The sequence below is a fragment of the Sciurus carolinensis genome, chromosome 8 (genome assembly GCF_902686445.1).
Source record: "Sciurus carolinensis chromosome 8, mSciCar1.2, whole genome shotgun sequence".
NCBI classification, from domain to species: domain Eukaryota; kingdom Metazoa; phylum Chordata; class Mammalia; order Rodentia; family Sciuridae; genus Sciurus; species Sciurus carolinensis.
The window spans coordinates 47,366,125-47,391,005 of NC_062220.1; the positions used below are offsets into that span (position 1 = coordinate 47,366,125).

The following is a 24,881-nucleotide window of genomic DNA, read 5'->3' on the forward strand; positions in this document are numbered from 1 at the left end:
GGGGTGTCAGAGGGAAAGAAAGAAAAGGAAATAGCAGATAAAAACTATGAAGTGGATAAGTGATCCCCAAATGATTTTACATCTTTTACTTTTAACATTTTGTCTGCTTCTTCCATAGTCTAAAATACTGAGACAATTCCCCAAACTTGCAGAGACATTTAAGCATCAATAAATGCATCAGAAACTGGAGGTGGCATGGTGGTTTGGAAAGACATCTAGACAGGAGGCACAGCCCCAGCTTGGCATGAACTGCTGCTGTATAACCCTGGACAAATCAATTAAATTTTATTAAAGTGCAGATCTTTATCAAATTATGGTACTACTATCCAACCTCCCAATCTCATTATAAGGATAAAATAAAATGGTAAATGTAAAACCACTTGGTAACTTGCAAATAATAATAGCAGCAAACTATTATACTATTATTTTTGAATATCTACTATGTGCCAAGTACCATTTTAAATGCTGTACATGAAAACTCATTTAATCCTTATACTAACCTTATAGGTAGGTACTATTATTACCCTCACTTTATATGAGAAAACAGAGGTAAGGAGGTAACGTCCAGAGTTTAAAAGGTCTACGGGCTACAATTCAAACTTATGGATTTCAGAGCTTGATGCTTTACTCTTTTCCTATATAAACCTAAATTTAAAATCATGTAATCTCAGAATAAAATTGGTAAAAGTTGATGACATGCTGTTCATTATTCACTTCTACAGGAAAGTCTTCATTGAAAAATAAGGACAGGTGACAGTACCTGCAAATCAATTAAATACCCAAGTCCAGCAAGAAATGGTGGCCACTCTTACAAGCAGGTGTATAGGATAGTCCTGATCTCAACAAAGTATTTAAGTGCAATGTTACTCTTTCAGACTAAACAAAAAGAGAAGGTACTAATATTGTGGACAGGTTGGCAAGAATCTGAAATATGTCTATAGAATTACATATATACACTGAATTTAGAAAAACAATTATTGAAACTTTCATGTGAATGCAATTCTTTGGTTGTGGATCAATGGATATGCCCAAGGCCAGATATAGGCTATATTTAAAGCAAGACAAATATAAACTGATTGTACAATTTTTCTTTCATCTTAACTCTAGGAATATCACTTTGGCTTAGAGATGCAGACTGCTGATTTTGGTTTACAAGGGAAGAGGGAGCCAGAAAGTTTAGTTATAGAAATAAATGCATGTTCTTAATCACCCACTCGTACCTGCTACCTGCAGAAAACCTATTGGCTTCTTTTTCTTTCTCTTTCCATTTTTTTCCTTTGTTGGAATTCCTTCGCAAAGGTGCCCTATAATGACAGCATACAGTCAGAGAGGATGAGTGGAAACTTCCTCTTTAATACTCCTTTTACAGAAAGTTTGCTTTTTACATCATGAAGTGCTTACCCAAGATCCACAAACTTCCGCCTAATCTTTCCTCCTTGTATCACCAACGAACTGGATGCCCTTAGTGATTTGGGACATTTGGCATCATCTAGGATATAGACATACATGAAAAGAACAAATTATTATTATTTTTAAAGTCATGAATCAAAAGTCAATGCATATCTGAATCCAAGAGATTTGCCTAAATAACTAACTGCAGAAGAAGATAGATGCCCTTTATGTAAGACATAGGCACATGCCATGTTGAGGAACAGTCACTTAATCAGGAGAGGTCCTATTGGACAGAGGCCAAACATTCACCACAAAAAGTGTAAGTGTCAATCCCACTGGAATGAATGAGAGAAGCAAAATAAACACTATCACACGGTCCTCTCTTCAAAGCAGGGACCAAGATGATCTTCCTTTTGTTCTGGCTCCAACTTTTGGTTTGAATACCTGGGCTCTGTTTTCCACACCTAGCCTTTGGTTTTGTAGCCTCTGAAGAGACTCAGCCCACTTTTTCTGTGTCATCAATGCCCAGGAGAAAACATCACCTGAGAGTCTGAGAGATTTACAGAGACAGTGAGAGTAAAGTTTTCCCTTACTCATGGCCTGGGACAGGTGAGGGTAGAACATGGGAAGACTTCTTCCACAGGAGCTCTGCTATAAAACATATCTTTGAAAGGTTCTTCTTAACAGTTGGGTTGGAACATAAGTTGGCTGGTCTCCAAGATGTGAAAGACACCCAAGTCTCAGTGCTTGCAGCTGCCTGATCTTCACCTCTTTGAGTTAGTTACATGGGCAGTCTGCTCTAAAAGGCAGCAGCTGCTGGGGGATGGGGACACTCTAAAGGATGCCAAAGACCAATCAGAAGAGAGGTTCTACAAGTGGAGTTCCATGTCATCCTTGGGGACTAGATTCCACAGTGGCACTATTCCACCTTCAACAAGGGAGACAACTCCTAAGGCTCAACCTCAAACTATTCAGCTCATTTCAGTTCTTGGGGTCATGTTTCAGCATACCCCACTATCCAAGATGATGAGCAAATAATGTTCTAAATTTGATGTGTTTTCATGTGTGATGCTACTCCTCCCTAATTGCCTGTTGGTTTCTGTCTCTAACTTCTAAATTTCTTAAATTTTAGGAACTTTCTGGCATGAAGAATAGATAGAATAGGTTCCTTAAGACAGTGTTCAATTAACCTTGCAGGTTAATTTTGCTTCTGAGTTTCATACACTTCAGGAGAAATTTTAAATAGATATCAACATGTATCCTTAAAAAACATGAAGTGCACACACATTTCTCATTTAGGAATCTAGCTTGAAAACTCTTAAGCAGCGCAGGACACTGATAAATACTCCAAAGATTTTTAGCAATGAACATTTCATATTTTTAGTTAATGATACTCAAGATTACAATAATCAATTCCTTGAAAATGTACATAATGAAATATAAGAGTTAGAAATATGTCTGTGTCAAAATCCACTTCTAGCTTCAAATATTTATTATGGATATTTTCATCATTACTCTCTGAGTAACTGAATTAAATAGCTACCAATGTGACACACACACGTATAAAAAAAATCCACAGACATGGCACAAATGCCTTCTAAGGTGCTTTTGCTAATGGACATTTGAAAAAAGCAGGATTTCAATTTTCTTCGTAGAAGCTGAAGAAAATAAAGTGCTGAATTCTTCCAGATCAATCCTAAAGAAATTCTTAATGGCTAGGAGTGTGCAAAATTAAAAGAATACTGCCTAATTATTTTCTGAATTAGAGGTAGCTGGGAGATATTTTAATTAGTAGAGAGGCCAGCTGAGACAATGTATGTGGAAATGCTCTGCACCTATTAGTGTTACAGTTATTTGGACATCTTGGGACTAAAAGCCTGATTCCAGCCATCACAGAACCTGTTGCTAGGCAACTAAACATCACTATCTCACACATTTGCCAAAGTGTGTTCCGAGGAACACTGAAGAGGTAGGGTTAAATCAATCAAATCCATCTTTAATGCACATTAGAACTTCTAGTCCATATAAAAAACAATACTGGATTGGTCTAATTTCAGGAAGAGATAAATGTCACATTTTTGTTATTTATTTATTAAGACTTCCACTAGGCTTTTAGAAATTTCTCCAATACTTCTTTTGAAGTCTGAGCCCCCAAACTAAGTGTGTTGGCTTTAAGCTTTGGCAACCCGGCTTTCATTTTCAAAGGTACTAAATTATCGATAGCTAAATCCTGAGGCCTTTTCTTGAGCTGCATTCTTAATTTCACTGCAAAAAACACTTGACTGTCCCTTCTTTTATGACGGGGTCTCCCAAATCTACCTTGTTGTCCTGGTTTCTCTCCTGAGCTCATGACCTCCAATGTTTAAAGAAAAAAAAGAAAAAAAAAAAAAAAAAAAAAAGAGTCAACCATATTTCCCCATAAAAAGGCTCTTTTCCTCTTTTCTGTTAATGTTAAACCCCACGCTTTAAGACTTGAAACCCTATGACTAACTATAGGGTTATAACTTACTTTCTTCCCCCTGTTGTCTAGTCAGCTTATGCTTCAAAGGTTCTTGTATCATTCTGCCCTGTCATCGTCCAGCGCTCTTCTTTATAGCTTATCACTTCCCAGTGTCTCTCATTCAGCCTTCCCATACCTTGTACCCTTTCCTTTTTATTCCTTTGCTCAAAACAATCTTGTGGTTCCCTAGTAATGTGAAGGTATCTCCGATATATAAATTGTAGAGTTATAGACTTAACTTCCTACCCATTCACTCTGATGCGCAACCACTCCCCAGCATAAACAAACTGCTTCAGCCAGCTGGATCAGCACCGTCCTTCACATCCAGGTTATGTCATTATGTCTGTCTGTCTCTTTGAGTGTCCTCGCTGCCTTTCATGCCCTCCTTACCTATCCTTTCTTTCTTTCTTCTTCTTTTAAAGTCCTTTGATGGTTACTTCAGTTGTATTTCCTTTGTCAAGTTTTATTTGCCAACCTCATCTGGATGCCACCTCTCTCCTCTGAACAATGATATGGTTTTACCACATTTATAGTTACAGAGGCCTAATGTAATATTTTAATAAGAAGTGAATCCTTCTTTTAGAAAGTCAGATACTATTTACCATGCATTAAGTCAATGAAGATTTTTAAAGGCATGCTCTGTGTCAGCAATGTGCTACTAACCATATATAAGCTTAGAATAGTAATCTCTAGTAGGCGAAAGTAGAAAACTGACAGTGTTTAATTTACTTAACTTTGGTCAAAGGTCCACTGCTATTTAAGTCTAGAGAGAAAAATTTTATCATTAGGGTGCTTATATAATAGGAATAAGGAAAGTATTTTTATGGCTCCTGCTGCCATAAAACTCTATTATTCGGACCTCTAGAAAAAAAAATCTTTACTTTTTCTAATTTAACTGACATTCTGTTAGAGACTTACCATTGAGCTAGTTATAATGGGACTCTTTCTATCCCAGTTTCTCCTGTGGGTCCTCAAATTTGAGGAAAAATGATGACATGCCACTGTGGTACTGACATAATTTAGAAAACACCCAACTCCAGTTAGGGTATATACAGTATTATTTTAAAATTCTAGATAAATGGCAACCAATGACTAAGCCATCTTTAGAGTTTATCCAGAAATGTGCAGTGGAAAGAAATATACTTCTAGACTAGGAATCAGGAAGATTTTTCTGTAATGGAACAGGCAGTAAGTATTTTATGTTGCTGAGATACAGAGTCTCTGTCATAACCACTCAACTCTGCCTCCGTGGCATGGAAGCAAGCACATGTAACTGGAAGAATGTGGCTGTGTTATAGTAAGGCTTCATCCACAAAACCAGGTGGTTGCAGGGGTTGGTTGATGGTCCCTCTCCTAGACAACTGCATTAGTTGTCTGGAAAATCATAGTAGTTCATCAAGAGAATTATTAAACATCAATCACAGGTTATATTCTCTGTTAGGGACCAAGAATACAAGGCTGCCATGTGACTGTTAGATCACTTATTGTACATAAGGTGATGGAGGCAGAAGTAGCAGTGAAAAATTCTCTGAATAATGCACTCTGCCTGAGAATGAAGCGAGTGGGTCTAAGGCTTCATTAAGGCTGTGAGAATTAAACTGAGTTTTGAAGAAGGATCAAGATTTTTCTGGAGTATTGTGTTAGATGAGATTGTACACATGAGGTCCAATTTGTCCCTGTGAGGATCACTAAGTCCCTTTTTAGTTCCCTCACTGATGAACTAATGAGTTGTAAGAACCACACAAACACACACACAGAAGGAAATCATAGGTTAACCATACCTAACCTCTCTTGAGTCTAGGTCAGAATAGCAGACAAGTCTCACACAGCAAGGAGCACAAGGGTTTTGCAGACCATTATCCCATTCTGTTAACCAATGCTGCATCAGCCTCTGCAACATTCTAACAAAGGGAGCACTGGGTTTCCCTAAAGTCTGAATGAAGCCAAGGTCTATTTTTTGGAAACTGGGTGAGAGGGTCATGGGAGAACTGCAGGTTGGTGGTGTAAGCTCACCAGCGTGCTTACAGCCCAATGGCCATAATCTGTATTCATATCCAGTAAACTTGATTCTGACTTTTTTCTCACTGAGCAACTTTCTGAACCCACCAACCAGACAAGATAGAATGGAACAAATGAAAGATGTTGGTTAATATGGTACCTGACCCTCTCAAAGCAAATTGTCCTTCTCGTCTGAGAATCAGGGTTTTCTAGGTTTGAATGGCATGAATCAGTCACCCTGAGCTTCAGTGAAGCTGGGTATATTATTGGGATTTTGGATTTAGAAAACTGAGGGCCAGACCCTTAACTCCCCAAGGCACTGTCTGGACACAGAACCCTGTCTGAGTCAGCAGCTGAAAGGTTTCCCTCTTTGACATTGTTCAAGTCCAACAGAATGTAAGGACAAAAAGCATAGTGTCTTCCAGTTGTTGACAGTGGTGGTCAGTGGGTGTCACAGACGCAAGGTCACCAAAGGAGCAAGCTAGCAGGAGATTCCAGAATAAAGAAGGTGGGGGGAGGGAAGTGGAAGGGGGAGGAAAAGGAGGAGATGACAGTAGACAGATTGTCTCTAGTAGGTACATTTCTTGAGGGAAAGGATGGAATCTTGTTTATCACTGTATATTCAGCTTTACCATAAGCCAGACATAGGAGGTGCTCACTAACTGTTAAGTGAACACTTGAATAATTGGATTAATGTCAAATGAACCTGGAAGGCACAGGAAACTCTGAGCTGGAAACTTGTATCAAGGTAATGAGAGAATGTGAGGCTTTGACACTGCTTTTATCTAATCATGGTTAGTACCTAGCAATGGTTACTATACTGGCCACTGACTGTTTATAAAGCTAGTATTTTATAAAAGCTCAATTAACTGCTTCTGCTTTGTTACACAGAACTCTGATCAGCCCAGCAGAACTGAAAATGAGAAAGCCCAAGTACTTAGCCTGTGGAAAAGAAACTTCCCACCTCTTGTCTTTTGTCCTGCTAAATTCCAAAAGGATAAAAGTAGCAAACGAGGGAGGCATGAGAGTAAAGGTGCAATTCTCCTATTTTACTGCTATGCTACTGCTAAAGGACCAGGAAGCACAATTCATATCCATGGACTACTTGTTCAATCTGAGAGGAAACATCTAACCTCAAAGAATCACAAATAACTTGGAAGTAAAAGGCAGAGATAAGCAATCTAGATAAGATTTAGCTACTTGTAAAAATCTTTGGGTGAGATTTCATGTGTGACTATGATGTGATTTCCCTGAGATAGTAAGCCAAGTCTTATTAACGTATTAGCTCCAAAGGATGTGCATCTGCTATTTTGCCTTTTTATGGACCAGCGTCTATACATATCTATTTTTTTTTTTTAAGAAACAATGAGCTTTCTACAATTATACTTCCCTAAAAGTGCTATCAAAGCCCATATTTTAGGTTAATTAATAAAGTTTCTAAAGCCTTAATTCTTTTGAAAGTAGGCCAGCATCCCAGTCAAATAGTTCACCAACCTGACAACTGCTTTAACTGGCTTAACATATATTCTGTGCCTCCACTGGTACTATGTACTCCCTAAGTACTCAAGTATTGCCTGGTTCAAAAAGAGCTGAAGTTAGTAATAGTGTGTGACAGAAAACTGTAGCAGCTCACAGGTTCAGGAAAGGGATCCAAGGAGAAAAAATCAGGAACAACACTTGGATACTGACCAAGTTATAAAAACTGTGGGAATCCTACAGGCACCTGTATTTCTAGGTTTAGAAGGTATTTGCAGAAAGATTACAATTTCTGATCTGGTAGAGAAAAATTAGTACAAAGTTTTAAAACCTGCAGTGAGGCACAATTGTACCTGTAGTATATAAGTGTCTCACACTGTTACCAGCATTGACTGATGGAATATTTCAAATTCCAGTCTGAAGATTTTGGCATTCTGTCAAACTTTTGCAATTCGATATGTAATTTAAATGATCATGCCTTGCTCATTAGTGAGGTTGATCATCTTTTCACATCTTATAAATAATGTGCATTTTATCTTCAAGGAATCGACAGTTTATTTCTTTAGCTTATTTTTGGCTTTTTATAAAGAATCAGTTCTCGGGAACTACTTGTATATTGAAGATAAACTCCAGTCATTAGTTTTGTATGTGGGGTTTTTTGTTTGTTTATTGACTGCAGGATTTCAGAGTACTTACAAAATAGAGTATAAGCAAACATCAATAAGACAAAATACCCGTTTGTCACCCACCCTGATGGACTGCAGTTGACAAGAATGTTGGTCCTGGCAGGTCCCTCCCAAGTGCCACTCCTGGGTCCTTCCCCAGTAACTGCTATTCCCATTTGGAACCTCAAAATTTTTCTGTATTACTAAATGACCTAAACAGTTCTATTTAACTATATATAAATAAAACTATAAATATTCTGTAACTTGTTTTCTCAGTTGCTGTATTATTCCAGAGATTCATTCTTATTGTTACATTTCAGTATATTTTATTCATTTACATACATAAAAAAGTATTCAAGTGCTTGTGTGTAGATTTCATTTCAGATGTGAAAGATAATATAACCAAATTTACTTGGTTTACTTTAAAGGAACACGTAAGAAAAAGAAGGGAAATAAACCTATGCCTTATATCTCTCTACACTGTTCAGTTTGTTTAATCAATAATTTATTGTTTCTATAAACTAAAATATATAATTAAAAAGACAAAAGTCTACTAATGTCGTTACAAAATTTTGGTATAATTCTAGAAGCCAATTTTAAAATTTGATTTATTTGACCAGCCTCCCTGTGTTATCTTTATCATAGCTATTCTATTACACTCATTGTAATATAAATTGTTATTATGAAAAGTATTTAGAATAAAAATCAATCAATGGGTTGTGACCAGATCACTTTGATCTTCAACATACATAATTTTTTCCTCTATGACTATGTTAGTGTTTGTTTAAACTATAAGCTGCTATTCCACATGATGTTTACAAGGTCACCCAAAGAATTTCCTTCAATAATAAACTTGTAGAGAGCCAAAGAGATAAAAACACTAAATGAACAGGAAAAGATTAAAACAAATAACACAAAATACATGGGAGTGGAAGTCTCTCTTATCCCGTAAGGTAAAGGGAAAGTAATATTATTAGCTGTGAGAAGACAAAGGACTTATGACTACGAGGAAAGTAAGTTTTAAATTGTACAAGTTGGAATGTTAGCTAAGTCACATAAGCAAAAGCAGAACAACAACAAGGACAACAACAAATTAACAATACCTTTTTCTCGTAATATTTTCTTTTTGGTAGCTTGAAGGGGGCAAGGAGGTTCTTCCATGTCATGATCAGATTTTGAAGGAGAGGAAAGCGAAGTGTCTCCACAAATAGAGGGGAAAGGCCCCCTTTCTGGGTGCAGTGGTCCTTCTTGAAACTCCGCTATGTGGTCAGGCGAGAAGGGCACAGGGCTAGCCACTTGGGTGAGTGGTGGAACCCCAGAATCTGATTCTGGAGAAGAAGTTCTCAGACCCTTAGGCGGAACTGATTTGGTAATATGCATGAGGTTATAGAAACTGTTTGAAGGCTGTTGGTATAAGAGATTATACAGGAGGTTATGCCATTGTGTATCAGTTCTATGCAATACTTACTTTGATAAGACCAACCTTTTTTTAGTGAATACCCATGAAAAGGAATTTTTGTTTGTTGGTTTACCAATAAGAAGGCATTGTTCATAACAATTCACCATGTTAATGCTGAAGCTACACAAATACCTAAAACATACAGAAACAATTACTTATACATTCATTATTTCCTACTAGGTAAAACCAACAGTTGAATATCAAAAGCACCACAATATGGATAATACTCATGGATAGTTTGCTGAATGAGTAGAGAAAAGAGTTTGAATTATAACAATATAAGAAGTTGTATGAATTCAGGAGACAAAGACAGGAGCTATTCCAGTTGTTTCCAGCTAGGGCATAGATTTCTGGTTGCAAAAGGATCATTATTTTCAGTAAGCTATAGGTATAATGAAAGCCCAGTACAAGTCTGAAAACTGTCAAGGGCACCCACCTTTCTCTCTAGACTGTCCTCCCCATCTGTTGAACTGACACTATCATAGAGTCTTGTCCTAGTGGGCCTCTGCCGCCTGTTCTTCACTGACAGCTGGGCTCGAGTTTTCAGGGCCTTTGAATCCAAGCGTTCTGTTTCTGGGACTGCTTCATTCAAGTCTAAGAAAAGAACAATGTAAAATAATTAGTGAGAGAAACCTTTGGAGAAGACAGACCATGGACACTGAAAACAAAATCTCACTAACACCAAGAAAGAGGTGACCATCATTACAGACTGATAGCCCACAGGTAACAAAGAAATCAGTGGAGTTTAGGAGAAATTGAGAAACCAACATTAAAGATGACCAAGACGAAACAAATATCAAACATCCAAAGGGCATCAAACTTTCTCCTACAACATAATTATAACAAAGCACTGATTTGCATTTGTTTACGTGTATGTGTGTCGGAGTATGTGGTAGCCATAGATATCAGGGGAAGGTGTATCAAACTGGGCAGATCTTAGAAACCCTAAAGATAAAAAAGTCAGGTTGTAAACATCATGTGTGGGCAACAGCAGGTGACCATGAGCATGAATTTTCTATACCAAATTTCTGATAGGCTGTACCACTTTGGTCTTAATATATTTTTCTATCCCAGTTGCTGATAATCTAACTTGTTTCTCTTTGAATGCTGTAGAAAGACCAGAACAGAATGGTTTAACTGGAAATTTTAAGATAGTTGAGGAAATAAAACCAGATCTGGCCACATAAATTAAAAAATTAAACAACCACAGTACTACCATTTGGATGCAGAAGGAAAAAGAATTTTTCATTAATTTCTAAGTTTATATTCTAAGCTATCTGTGCCTCTGTCTCATTTCTTTTTCTGAATAATTTCTCTCCTCAATAGAAACTACACTGGATCCCAGGGGAATGTTTAAGTCTTTACATAAAAATACTCTAAGGGGAGAAGAAGGAAAAGGGGAGGGGGAGGGAAAGGCAGAGAAGGAAGAGAAGTCAGGAAGAAAGAAAGAGGGACAGAAAAAATGAAGTAATAAAGGGAAGAGTCCAATGTGGTCCTCATTAGTTCATCTCTTTCCACCTTCAATTTTGTCTCCTAGATTTTAATCAGGACTTGGAAATTAACATTCTAAAGGGGACAAGGAAAGTTTACCCCGGAACATGCCTAAGTATTGGTTGCAGAAAGTATATTCTGCTTGCATTTATTTGGAATGTCACTATTTTTTACATCTGCATATAGAATCATTCCTTCAAAATAAAGTAGTTTGATCATTAATACTATTTTATCTTTTCAGGATGGCAGTCATTAAATGAAACCAGGTTCAAGGAATTAATAACTAAGTGCTTCTGGAGTTAAATTATTAAAAGTAAGAAAATTGAGTTCTAGAAAATATATATGCAATGGTATTACTAGAATAAAACAATTTCTTTCACTACTATTAGCCCAGATAATTCCTGTTTATAGCATTATTCTAAAGTTGTATTCTAAGTACATGATAAAACCAAAACATGGAAGCACCTCATGTTGTATCTCTTAATCATGAAGTGGAATATCTGGCATAAGGTTTTAACAAATACAATTAAATATATTTTTGCCCAGAAGATATATTCGTTGAATGACAACATTTATACAAGGTTTTGACTTTTCACTTCCTAAACTTGAATAAAGAAAGAGTAATCAGAAAAGTCAGACCATTCAAGTATACATAAAGAACAACCAGATATTTTCTAATTAGTAGTCTCTTTACTTTTTACATGCCAATGGAGAAAAAATAATCTCCTTGATCACTTTAATTTCCTCCTTCCAATAAAATCTATATTTGCAGCTGCCCATTAAGAGTTCATTAGTTGTGATAATTGGGAGAAAGTCAACCTTGCAAGCTCTATTTACATATAAAATGCAGAACATCACATAGATGAAAGAAATAATATAATTAGAAATGCTGCAGTACATGCACGTTTTACATCTTTTCTGTTTCATATCTGGATTGTATAATCTACAATACAAAATACTGTCACATTCTTCACCTCATTTGTTTCTCATTATTGTTTTGTAAGATACCATGCAAGTGGAGTTTTTCCTCTCCTCAAGCTGAGAAAACCTGAGTAGCTTGCCCTTTTCTACAAAGATAGCTGAGCAGCCAAGATGATCGTGGTGTCTTGACTCCCAGGCTACTGGCCACCCATTCCAATTTAGCTAACGTTGAAAAGTTACTACTGAAGATTTTAATGCCACCAGAGTCCAGTATTTGAAGTTTTAAAATCATACAAGATGTGACTAATCTAGGAAATTCAGATATCTCATGGTCTACATATGAATATTGTCATTTATCTTTTGTATACTTCTTAGGAAAAAAGGAAGACATGTTGAGAACTAAAGAAAAAATTATTTCTCAGATGATTTCATGTCTGATTGGTTCGATAGCTTTGGTTGTTCAGTGACAGACAGACCCAAGGAAGAAATCTGTCTCGCTTTTATAAATATGGTTCTTTTTGCAATAGATTTCTGACCCTAGAGGACCCAACAGAACACCCACATCTAGGACTGCAGTAGCTGCTCCATCACTGAGTACTGAACAAATAAAGTGAGGAGAAATGAAAATGTCTTATTAGCAGGGCTTAAGAGTGCAGAGAATCTATTCTGAGATTCCGAGTTCTACTAATATTTAGTAATTTCTCTGGTACTGCTACTAGACAACTCAAAATGGCAGTATGGTATATATGCTTTAACATCAGTTGACTGAGTGCAAACTGCTTGAGCGCACTTATGAAATTATGTCTATTAACAATGTGTTTAGCTAGAGTCTGAAAAGTAGTGCCTTAAATCCATTACTGGAGTGGTCTACAACACATTGCATGCACTTACCAGTTTTTGAGGGTCTGAAAGCAAATATCAGAGCCACTTTGCAGGAGTGATTGTGGATCACAAGCCAGTAATTTATATTCCATCCTGATTTTTTTTTTTTTTTTGAGAACCAGAAAAATGGAATGGTGCTGAGAACTTTCACTTTGACAGTACTTATGTCAGAAGGAAGCTGGATGGAGTACTGTCCATAAGATGCACATACCAAAGACATTGCAAGTAACATTCTAATGAGTATAGAAGAGATGTGTATAGATTGGAGGAAAATGCACAAGACTTATGTTGCTGGGGAACCAGACGTGTGATTTCTCTGACTATTCTCTCTCTTCACCATGCAATTTAAGAACCAGAATGTTACAACTCAAAAGAACTTTGGGATTCTGGTCCAAGTTTATTCTTCATATAAGAAAACTGAGGCTCCGCTTGTGTACTAACTTGTACCACAAGTTATCTATGGAAGAGACAGGAAAGAGCCCATGCCTAAAAATCTATGCTCCTTCTGAAGGGTCATTCTTACATATGGAAATAAACTTTACAATCTTCTGCCTTCCTTGAATCTCTTTTTGGTTTTATGTTCTAAAGAAAATACCTGTCAGGGGATAACTTTGAAAACTCACAGAACTATACAGCAACAGGAAAGAAAAAAAACTGGAATTTTATTTGACTTCATATTTATCAAAGGAATAAAATTCTTACAAAAAAAATTAGCTGTCAGTTTGGGGGATGGCAGTGTGACAGGAGAAAAACAACCGGCTCAATATTTCTAAGTTGTGTTGCTAGATGTAAGGACTTAGGTAGCCATATTCCTCACTATCACTCACTCCCTAGAGAAAGATCTTAATCAATAATACAACACTGCGTCCCCATACTCGAGACCTTCAGTTCTTCCCTTCCTTCTCTCCAGTGTACCTTATTCTGTTGTCCATGAGGGTCAAAGGAAAATTTTCTTTTCCTCCTCTGTTTTCTTATTTTTTCTTTCTTTCAGATCTTCTAGTCTGTGAAATAACCTGCCTTTGACTCAAATGCAGCTAGAAATACAAAAGAGGAGCAGACTCAAATGATCAATAGGTACAGGCAGACACATTCTGAGGAGATATGCGGGAGTTAATGATAGAACGGTTTGTGTGGGTGGGACCTCACTTACCTGCATTTTTTAGACTAGTTTCAATATTGCTTCAAATTGGATCCTTTAAAAGAATTTAATGGATTTGATTACAATTTTAGCAGCTGTTATGAAAAATGCTCTATGAAATTAGGATGTTATATATCATATTACACAGAGACCAGTTCCCTACAGTAACGCTGTGAGTCATTCAGGTTTTTTTTTTTTTTACGGAATTGACGTTATTTTTGACGTAAATGGAATGCTGCCCAAGGATCAGATACAGGCAGCAAGGGAACCAGGGGAATGGAGTAGCATAACAATGGGGTCTGCTCCACATTCATATGTACGTTATTCCCCTCAAAAACAGTCATACCTCACTTATGCTACTGTCAACTGAAAAGCAGAGCATAATGAGGCACTCGGTGCCATTTTAAAACTTGAACAGTATCTGCATATTATTCACAGTCACTGCAAGTTCATAAAAGATGGATCCACTGGGATTTGGGTTGATGCGTATTGCATTCAAGAGGTAGGTTTATGAAACTCACAGAGACAGTGTAAAATGGTTACCCTGAGAGTAGACCTGAACTTACTCTTCCTCGAACAGAATCCAGAACAAGCATCTCTACCACAAAATTGGGCAATTTACCTAACTTCTCAGAAGTCCCTCAGGATCCTTCGCTGCAAACCCGGAGTGATAATAGCATAACATAATCACTGCATTGTTATGAAGATTAAATGCATTAATAGATCCAAGTGCTTAGAAGAGTGACTACTACATAATAAGCACTCAAATGTCTTTATTTTCTGACAAAGAGATTAGCTAGTCACTGAGTAAAGCAAGTTGTAAAACAACGTGTACATCCATTTAAAATATTCAGAAAATAGTAACATTAAACATACACTTTCTAATGGTAAATATAGGCATGAAATTTGCATAGAAAAATTGTAAAGACACACTTTCCTCCTAGATTATTAGATTAGGGATGTTGGTCAAAGGGTACTTTAATCTTATAAGTAAAGTGAAATTTTTGTATTATTTTATGTAATTTTATGCATTTATATATTACTTGTATAGTTTTGTGTAGAATTAATTTAAAAGGAGAAAAAAATCGCACATATTAATATATTTTCTTTTAGAGACACCTTAATTCCATTTTAATTTGATTAGCTCTGCTGTTTCAGGACTTAGATTTCCAGATGTTCATATAAGCCCAGGGAACTTTGTTAAGATCTATGTGACTATCAGTTCTACCCACATGAGAAAGCTGCTCCTGTTTACCTACCTGGATACCTTACTGACTGCCAGATGACTTGACCTAAATAGGCCCTATGGCTTGCCTTCCAGTTACTACTTTGTTTTAGCATTGTATGGGGAAGATGCACTGAATCAAATATGATAATGTGAGACCAAGTTATATAACTTCCACTGTGATAGCATTTTTATTAGGAATCTGCCAACAAGGTTACCTTGATTTCTATTAATAGCTGGTTTTCTTTATAACCATGTAAGAGTTGATAAATTCTGTGCCACAAGTAGTATAAAAATTTCTAGGAAACTGATTTCTTGCTATTTCAGAACCAATAGAAGATTATGGTTGTTTTCTAATCTCTTAATTAAGTTTCAATTTATTGTTGTGTGAACTATATGTCATTTGCCAATCATTGAAAGAATATTAAGCAATTCATTTTTACTTCTGTATACATACAATCTTGAAACTATCTATATGGTCTTTGAAATATGACTTGGTTATTTGTTTTAGTTTAGTGCCTTCCTGATGCAGCCCAACAATAAACTTAGCCTTCTTTAGGTTAAGATCATTCTGTACTCCTGTACTCAATGTGCAAAGTCCAAACTCTATGGTTTATATTCCAGGAGTGGCTTTTCAATAATGCCACCAGAATACCAGAGAGGTAGTGGTTGCCAGTCATAAGAAAATACATGAGATATCCTAAATTCAATCAAATGTCTTTTGAAGCTCTAGGAAGGGTTGACTCTGAGAATTTGAAAGATGCAGAATTTAGATTCAGATGAAAGGGAAACGCATTTCCATATCTCAGGATTCTTTCACTGCCAGCTGTCTGTGGTATCTGATAGAAGATATCCGCACAGCCTAAAAGTCAAGGAAATGTACTATCTACTCAAATGCCAAACTGGTTGTAGACACAGACTTCTGTGAGCAGAACCATGAGGTCGTGGGTACCAGCTGGGTCTGGGGAGGAGGGACACATGAAAGTCCTCTTCTTCACACTGTAGTGTCTGTGGCACAACACCAGTAAACACACATCTCTGTTTTCATTTAAGGTTTTCTAAGGACTCTAATCCATTTCTCAGTCAAAATCTGTGTAAGTCAGTGATCCTAAGCATAATAATTAAGCAGGTAACCCCCACAATTACATAATGTGATATAATCACTTACTTGATCAGTATAGGAGAAAGTCAGATTTTATGGCTTTAAGAGAAAGTAAACTCAGTTACCTGAGATGAGAGTTGTTTTGCTAAATAGGAAGGTTATCTTTCAACCATGAGAAGCCAGGTTATGAATAGAATTAGAAAATTTAAGAAAATTTAGAATTCATAGCTGGACATGGTAGTGCACACCTGTAATCTCAGCAACATGGGAGGCTGAGACAGGAAGATTGTAAATTGGAGATCAGCTTCAGAAACTTAGCAAGACCCTGTCTCAAAATAAAAAAATAAATAAAAGAGGCTGGGGATGGAAAATTTAGGATTCACAATGCCCATAAAATATAATTACAATGAATGCATAAGAATTTCTTAAGTACTTGAGAAGACTGTCAGTCTACCAATAATAGTACTTTAATTGGAAATCAAATATAACAAATTCATAATTGTAATTTGAAATACCTAAAGATGATTAGCTAAGTTTGTAAATAGGAACTAAATATGATTTAGAATCCCTTGATGACTTGCAAGTCAAACTTAAAAATTTTAAAAAACTAGGTTTTGAAACTATAACTTGAATAAATCAAACACTAATTTAAAACCAAAGCAAATACCTGAATGAATATTCAAAAGCTCCTCAGTGTCAAAAAATTCACAAGCAACAATAGTTCTCAGTGCACCTACCTTCTAATGTTTCTTAAATTTCCTTGCAAGGATTTATTTCCTATAGATCTTGGCATAATTATTGAACACAACTTAAGCAAATTACTTCATGTCCACCTAAAAGAACTCAGTCATAACTTGATGTTAGTCCCTGCATTAACAGAAAAGCCCCAAGGATCTTTAAACTATAATTACAGAACCAAAATGGTTGGCACATTTTTCAAAACTATATACACAGGAGAATTTTCTGGTCCTGACTCCAGAAATAGTTACTCATCTGTTCTCATTATAATTTTACAAATGCTTCAACCTCTGTAACTGACCATGTATCCCTCTTGGTTATTAGATATCTTAAGTGAAACCAGTGGCGTTCTGGGCAACGCTTCAGATATAAACCATCTTCTTCCTATTTTTAGATCCCTCTACCCTGATTTCCCAGTCTGTTCTTTTAGTCAATTTTACCTTAACATAAGTAAGAATTATCTTCTAATCTATGTAATTAGAATTCCATGGTGAACTGAACCATATAGCTAAATATTAAGAAATACTTTGGAATATAGCTGTTTTGTGAAGTTTCCGGAATTACCCATATTTGGGTTAAAATCATCTTTCCTTTTACATCATAATCTGCCTTAGAGTTCAAAAAACAATAAAATTCAAAATACAGTCCACTTTCCCTAAAATGAACAAAAAATGATTTTTTTTACTATGTTAAAGCTCATTCTGACAAAATGTTTCCTACTAAAATAATTTTAGATATCTTTGGATACTAATGTATACTACAGAATGACTGGAGGCTCTGGTGACTGCTATGAACTTCCAGAGACGCAGTGAGAAATATGGGCCAAGGAAAGACATTCTTTTACAACTGAATACCTCCTTTTGAATGTCTCATGGATTTGGCAACCAAAGTTTTAATGGTTTTACATGTAGACAGATTCAAAACTTGCATGGTACTACACAGGCAATTTAGGAGCTTTGCCATTTAAGTAAGTGTACAGATTCTGGTTTTATGATATGCCCCCAAATAATTGATAACTATTAATTTCTCATATTTTCACTTGTTCACTAAAATTTTCCACAGTAATTTACCAGAAATGTTCACTGTTTAATTAGTGAAAATTCAGTAACATTTCATTATCAAAATGATCACTTAGGGATGAAAAAGAAGTGAAAAGAATTCATGGCAGGAAAATGAAAATTATGAAAGTTTATCAAGAAATCACCTCTGTGTGCATGATTTAAGCTTGAATTTACACCACAATTCTCCTCACCTCAATTTTGAACTAAACAATGTGACAGGTTGGAATAATTACCTCATTGCCCTGTATCTAATGCTCTTGTGTGTGACACTCCTGATAAAATAGTGCAAGTTTGATTCACTCTTCTTTTAATGACTTTCCATTTAATGAATTCCGGCTTTAATCATGACTTTAACCCTATTTTAAAATTCTGGGTCCAGTGCTCAAAGTGAATGCTTAATGTACTCTCAAATTCAATCAGTACATAAATTAGACGTGGTGGTAAGGGTCTGGCCTGGCCTCAAATCCGTAGGTATCTGAGAAGAGTCACGAACACTGAGGCTCAGGAAAAAGAAAAAAAAGGACAATGAAAATGATTTCTTAGAGGAGCCAGTGACCTCAGGAACCCCCAAATCAATATAGATTTCTGGCTAATGCTAGCTTTACTAACTAAATCTTAAACTGATAATCTTAAGCCTAATTTGTGTGTGTGTGTGTGTGTGTGTGTGTGTGTGTGTGCGCTTTTTCTCATTCTTCACATTTTAATTATTTTACCTAAAAATTCCATTTTAAAATATTTTATTTAGGGGGCTGGGGTTGTAGCTCAGTGGTAGAGCACTTGTCTAGCACATGTGAGGTACTGGGTTCAATCCTCAGCACCACAAAAATGTACACATACACATACATATAAGTCCTATGGAAAACACAAAAAATGCTCATGTACCTCCATCAAATCTCAACTGTAAAACTAGTGCTTCTGAAAGCCTTTCTATGCCCCATTTCCATTTGGAGCCCCTGCTCTGTCTCCTAGTTATTCTATAAATGTGTCCCTAAAGAATATATTAGTTAGTTTTACTTCTTTTGATATTCACATACACGGTATTGCATTGTACAAAACAGTCGGCAAATTGTATTTTTGCATGCTCAACTTTATGATGAAAGATGTGACTAGGATTAATGTTTAACTGCAGCTATTATGAACAATGTTGTGAACATTTTTTTTTTTAACTGTGCTGGGGATTGAACCAGCCCTAGTGATGAACATTTTCAAACATATATTTGGGTATTCACTGGCAAGAGTTTCTGGAGGGCAAATATACACATCAAAGTGAACTTATTGGGTTACAGAATTTGTACATCTATTTCACTGCAGAGTACCACAGTGTTTTAACAAAAGTTTGTATGAGTTTATTTCCCTACTCATTTCAGTTTTGCTAGTGGGGTTGAACGTCTACTTAGGTGATTTACTAACATTTGAGCTTTCATTTTTGTGAACTGCTTATATGTTCTGTCCATTTTTCTGTTATGTTAGTTGTATCTTATGAATGGTGTGAGATCTTAACATATTCCAGGTAACTAACTGTCTATCAATCTTTAAGGTACTTTGTTATATGTTCTAATATAAACATCTTGATAATTTTAACTTCTCTCTCCATGTATTTTATTGTCTTTTGTTGACTGGATTTTCTTACTATTACTATGGCTATAGTTATCAAAATTTCCTTATGATCTGGAATTGTTATATTTTGTTTAGGTAATCATATAAATATTATACATTTCCTATCATGAGTTTTGAATCTTGCCTTTAATATTTGAGATTTTAATTCATTTGGAACTTATTTCATGATGGTGTGAGGTGGGGTCGTCTACTTTCATTTGTTTCCCTATGGAAGGGTCAATTTTCCTGGCTATTATTTATTAGTACATCCTTGACCCACAGGTCCACAGTGCAATTCTATATTATTCTCACATTGACACAATGTGTCAGTCTGCTTCTGGACTCTGTTCTGTTGTACTGATTTGTCAACTGCTGAGACTATGCCACTTTTTACTTATTTCACTAGGGATTAATTAGGTTTTTAAGTCATTTGGTACTTAACTTATCAATCCCATTTATAGAAATCTAGTTACAAAATATAGCAGGTGAACAAAATGACATACGCATAATAGTTCATGGTAGCACTATTTACAAATTGTAACCTAGTATTAGTTGAAATCAATTAAAACTCTTCTTAATTTACAGAGGTTTCTCTGTTTTTAGAGGGAAATTATTAATAATTCAAGATCAATGCTAATTATAAAAGTTGACAGTCACACATGGGATCTTAGCCACCTTTTATCCATGTGGTAATTTGGTTTAATAAGATTATACCTGGGGTAGGGGAAGGAAAAATAATTGAGACAAACATACTTTCCCTATGTACATATATAATTACACAAATGGAATGACTCTACTTCATGTACAACCAGAGAAATAAGTTTTACCCCATTTGTGTATAATCAATCAAAATAAATTATTTTAAAAAAAAAGATCATACCTGATATCAGGAGAGAAACTGGAAGTGGCCATTTGGGATTCTACACAATTTATAGGATATTATAAACAAAACAGCTATAATAAAGCATTAAAAAGTAGGTAATCTTTTTAAATTTTTCTTTAAGAGAAAACTCTGGCACAGTTGCCTGAGACACTCTCTCTGCTGAGTGGACTCAAGGTAGTCCCATTCCTGTCTGAGACTGGAAATGTTCATTCTGCCTACTCTGTGAGCCAACTCGGAGGTCGTGGTAGAAACCTGGCCCTTTTGCATCTTATAGAAGAAAAAGTAGGTCCAGAGCTTCAACATGTCAGCTTAGGACCAGACTTCCTCAACAGGACTGCCATAGCACAAGAAATAAAAGTAAGAATCAATCACTGGGATAGATTCAAACTAAAAAGCTTTCTCTCAGCAAAGGAAACTATCAGCAATGTGAAGAAAGAGCTTACAGAGTGGGAGAAAATCTTTGCCAATCATACTTCAGATAGAGCACTAATCTCCAGAATCTATAAAGAACTCAAAAAACTCTACACCAAGAATGCAAATAATCCAATCGACAAATGGGCTAAGGAAATGAATAGACACTTCACAGAAGATCTACAAGCAATCAACAAACATATGGAAAAATGTTCAACATCTCTAGTAATAAGAGAAATGCAAATCAAAACCACCCTAAGATTCCATCTCACCCCAATTAGAATGGCGATTATCAAGAATACAAGCAACAACAGGTGTTGGCGAGGATGTGGGGAGAAAGGTACACTCATACATTGCTGGTGGGGCTGCAAATTAGTGCAGCCACTCTGGAAAGCAGTGTGGAGATTCCTCAGAAAACTTGGAATGGAACCACCATTTGACCCAGCTATCCCACTCCTTGGCCTATACCCAAAGGACTTAAAATCAGCATACTACAGAGATACAGCCACATCAATGTTCACAGCAGCTCAGTTCACAATAGCCAGATTATGGAACCAACCTAGATGTCCTTCAATTGATGAATGGATAAAGAAACTGTGGTATATATATACAATGGAATATTACTCCGCAATGAAGAATGATAAAATTATGGCATTTGCAGGCAAATGGATGAAATTGGAGAATATCATGCTAAGTGAGATAAGTCAATCTCAAAAAAACAAAGGACAAATGATATCGCTAATAAGTGGATGATGACACATAATGGGGGGTGGGAGAGGTTAGTGTTAGGGTTAGAGTTAGGGTTAGGGAGGGGGGCAAGAATGGAGGAAGGAAGGACTGTATAGAGGGAAAAGAGGGGTGGGAGGGGTGGGGGGGAAGGGGAAAAATAACAGAATGAATCAAACAGCATTACCCTATGTAAATTTATGATTACACAAATGGTATGCCTTTACGCCATGTACAAACAGAGAAACAACATGTATCCCATTTGTTTACAATAAAATAAAATTAAAAAAAAAAAAGAAACCTGGCCCTTTTAAAATTTTATTTTGAGAAGGGAATAACTTTATTTAGGAAATGGTCGAGAACCTTTTCCCTCCAGAATTGGCATTATTAAAGCAGGCTGCTTATTCAGAGAAGGCACCACTCGTTTTGGGTAGGGCTGGGCCACATTTCATTACTTCACCAAGCTTATAGAAAATTTAAGTTGAATAAAGAAGTTAAAGTTGTCTTTTGGCTTCTAGAGATATGTATAGATCACTACAGAGGGACAGCTAAAATGCTTAAAGCAGTCTTTGTTATCAGTGACTTTAAGCTCTTCCTATGTGCTAGGTTCTGTGCAAAGCACTTAACTAAAGTGGTAGCATCTAATTCTCACACCAGGCTCTATAAATTTTACAGTTCTATAATTATTCCACTTTTTCAAAACCAGATAAATTAAGTAACATTTTACAGTAATACAATTAATAGGTGGAAGAGATAGTATTTAAATAAAGTAAGTAAAGGAACTAGAAAGTACTTTATATAACATTCCATGTTCATACTTTTAGAAAGGTAACATGCAGTATTATCCAATTTGTGGTCTGTCTGGCTGAATAGGTGACTGTGAGAAAGAACAATACTCAAGCTCAAAAGAGGTCTTTGAATTACTTCACAAACCTACAGATGAGTCAGTTCTTGTTATATCCCCTGTTATGGACTATAAGAGTTCATGTGTCAACTTTTCTGCAGACATTGGATCCCACTTTTACTTCAAGGACACTCTATGCCACTTCAAATGGCCATACCTTTAACACAAAGTTTATTAATCAGGAAAAAAAAAATCATCATTCTTCAAGTGTTCCCTTTTTGAATGCCCTCCCATGTCTTAAGACCGTAGGTTCTATTTATTTGTCTCCCATCAAACCCTTCCTTTTCCTCATGCTTAATCCCAGCCACCTCACAAATTATATACCGTGTTGTATTTATGGTAAGGCCTAGTACTTCCTTTCTACCTAGAAGCCACATTTCCCCTTGCAAATCAGTGTGCCACTTGAAGAATGTCTGGAAGCAGGTAGTTAGGGTTCAAACTAACTTTTTAAAAGCTATCCTATTTACTCCTCACTTTCAAAGTGGGGTAATAATAATCTACCTATTAATCTACCTATGTAATTTCTACTCTTAGTAGCAGTGTTTCTTTCAGTATCTCTATTGTATATGTATAATCTTTCTCTAACAAAACAGTCTGTATATTATTTGAAGCTGAAACATATCATCATAAGGTTCCTGAAATATTTAAAAGTGCAGGAAAAATGTGTTATAGTTCACCAACTTTTCTATAAAATTGTATCAAAATAAGATTACAACTCTTTAACCTACCAAGATTTCTCTAACTTGCTTATTCTCTGCTCCTACTCTAAGCCTGACTTTGATTGCTGGGCAGCCAAACATGTTGGATATAAAAGAGAGAACTCTCACAGAGAACAGTGGTACTCAAGCACTAAACAAGGACAAACTAGAAACAAGGCAGTAGGGCAACTGATCCTTTCTCCTATCCTTGCACACATGGAAAATAATATTTGATTAGCATATCGGTACAAACTAGAAGGGTTCTGGGATCTAGAGTACCTCCGTATGAAAAAAAAAATTGTTATGTTTATTTCATGTAATTATGATAAGAAAAAAGCATTAGGATATAGTAAGCAATGCATTTGTATGCATTATCTTTATCAAAATTTCAATGACATTTAAATTGGTTTAGTTTAGAAACATAAAAAAATAATATTCAACATAATTTTAACTGTGATAAATTTTTGCATGGTGTGAAAAGTGATTTTGTTCTTTGAAAATGCATAATGAGTCAATATTGAGAGTCATGTAACCATCCAGTCTCAGTCAGGAAGCTCTGTTCCAGAAGAGCACAAGCTCCTGTGAAGACGGTGTGCTTATGGGCTCTTCCTTCCCTCCTCTTTCCTCTCTGCCTCCTCTACTCACCTTACTTTTCCTGCTCTTTCACTATTTCATTCTGATAAAGTTTTCCATTGACCTGTAATTGATAAATCCTTTAGCTTCATGAGCTGCCTCAAGGCCCCCCAAACATGCTAAACCACTCATTTAACACTCCAGTGTTCAGAAAGTCAATCAAAACTGGATGGTCACAAGAGGTGGGATGATGACGTGGCACCTAATAGGCACAACCAAGGGCTGGCTGCAAGTCTTGTGCTGTGCCCTTGCTAAAAGGTGGCGGGGGATCTTTAAAAGCTGAATGACCCATGTTAGGTCGGCAGGCTTACTCTCCTTTCTAAACTCTAGTACTTCGGCGTTCCCTAGCAACAGAAGCAAAGGATCAATTTAGAAAAGTGCTTTCCAGAGCATTCTATGTGGCTACTGACCAAGCCATTTTAGTTTATGTGATCGAGCAATTGAAATTCAAGTAGATTTATCACCGACTGTCCTCGGCAGCAAAACTGGAAGAGTAGCGCTTGATAATGTATGCTACTAATGTCTAAGATGACTGATTCTACCTCTACTGCACAAGCATGGATTGGTTTCAGTAAGAATTAGTAGTCTCTGCATCTCACTGTGAACCGACAGTGTTGCTAGGGAAACTGATAATTATGTGGCAAAATGGAGGGTGTGGAGTAGAAAAAGAGTTCAGAAGAAATGTAAGGTTTTGATCCAAATCAGCATGTTAATAGTATAGTTTGTTGATCTTTTGTAGTCATATAATTTAATAAATACCATTAATTATATGTTTGACAAGATACAGATTTCTAAACTGAAAGAAATGAATAGTAACAAAAAGCTACTGGTTACTGATCATACTTTGTGTATACCACAGCAGGAACATGTATTTATAATAAAATAAAATTAATTTTAAACATTCAAAAAAGGTGAATAGAAACCACATTGGTTTATTTCTGAAAGTTTTCTTTAGATATCAATCATATGGTGTTTCAGGTAT

At 36.1% G+C, this 24,881-nt stretch overlaps 1 protein-coding gene across 10 annotated transcripts in view; it reads right to left on the reverse strand.

Moving 5' to 3' along the window:
* Window positions 1–24,881, reverse strand: part of Ppp1r9a (protein phosphatase 1 regulatory subunit 9A) — a 310,969-nt gene that overhangs the window by 20,590 nt on the left and 265,498 nt on the right. For 7 of the 10 annotated variants that reach the window (XM_047560855.1, XM_047560857.1, XM_047560856.1 and 4 more), the window contains 4 exons: window positions 9,927–10,084; window positions 9,135–9,435; window positions 1,402–1,489; window positions 1,221–1,304 (listed from right to left, as the gene is read on the reverse strand). In XM_047560855.1, the coding sequence (XP_047416811.1) occupies window positions 1,221–1,304; window positions 1,402–1,489; window positions 9,135–9,435; window positions 9,927–10,084 (631 nt within the window). The remainder of the gene's footprint in view (window positions 1–1,220; window positions 1,305–1,401; window positions 1,490–9,134; window positions 9,436–9,926; window positions 10,085–24,881) is intronic. The other 3 variants (XM_047560860.1, XM_047560859.1, XM_047560858.1) reach the window with 1 other exon arrangement.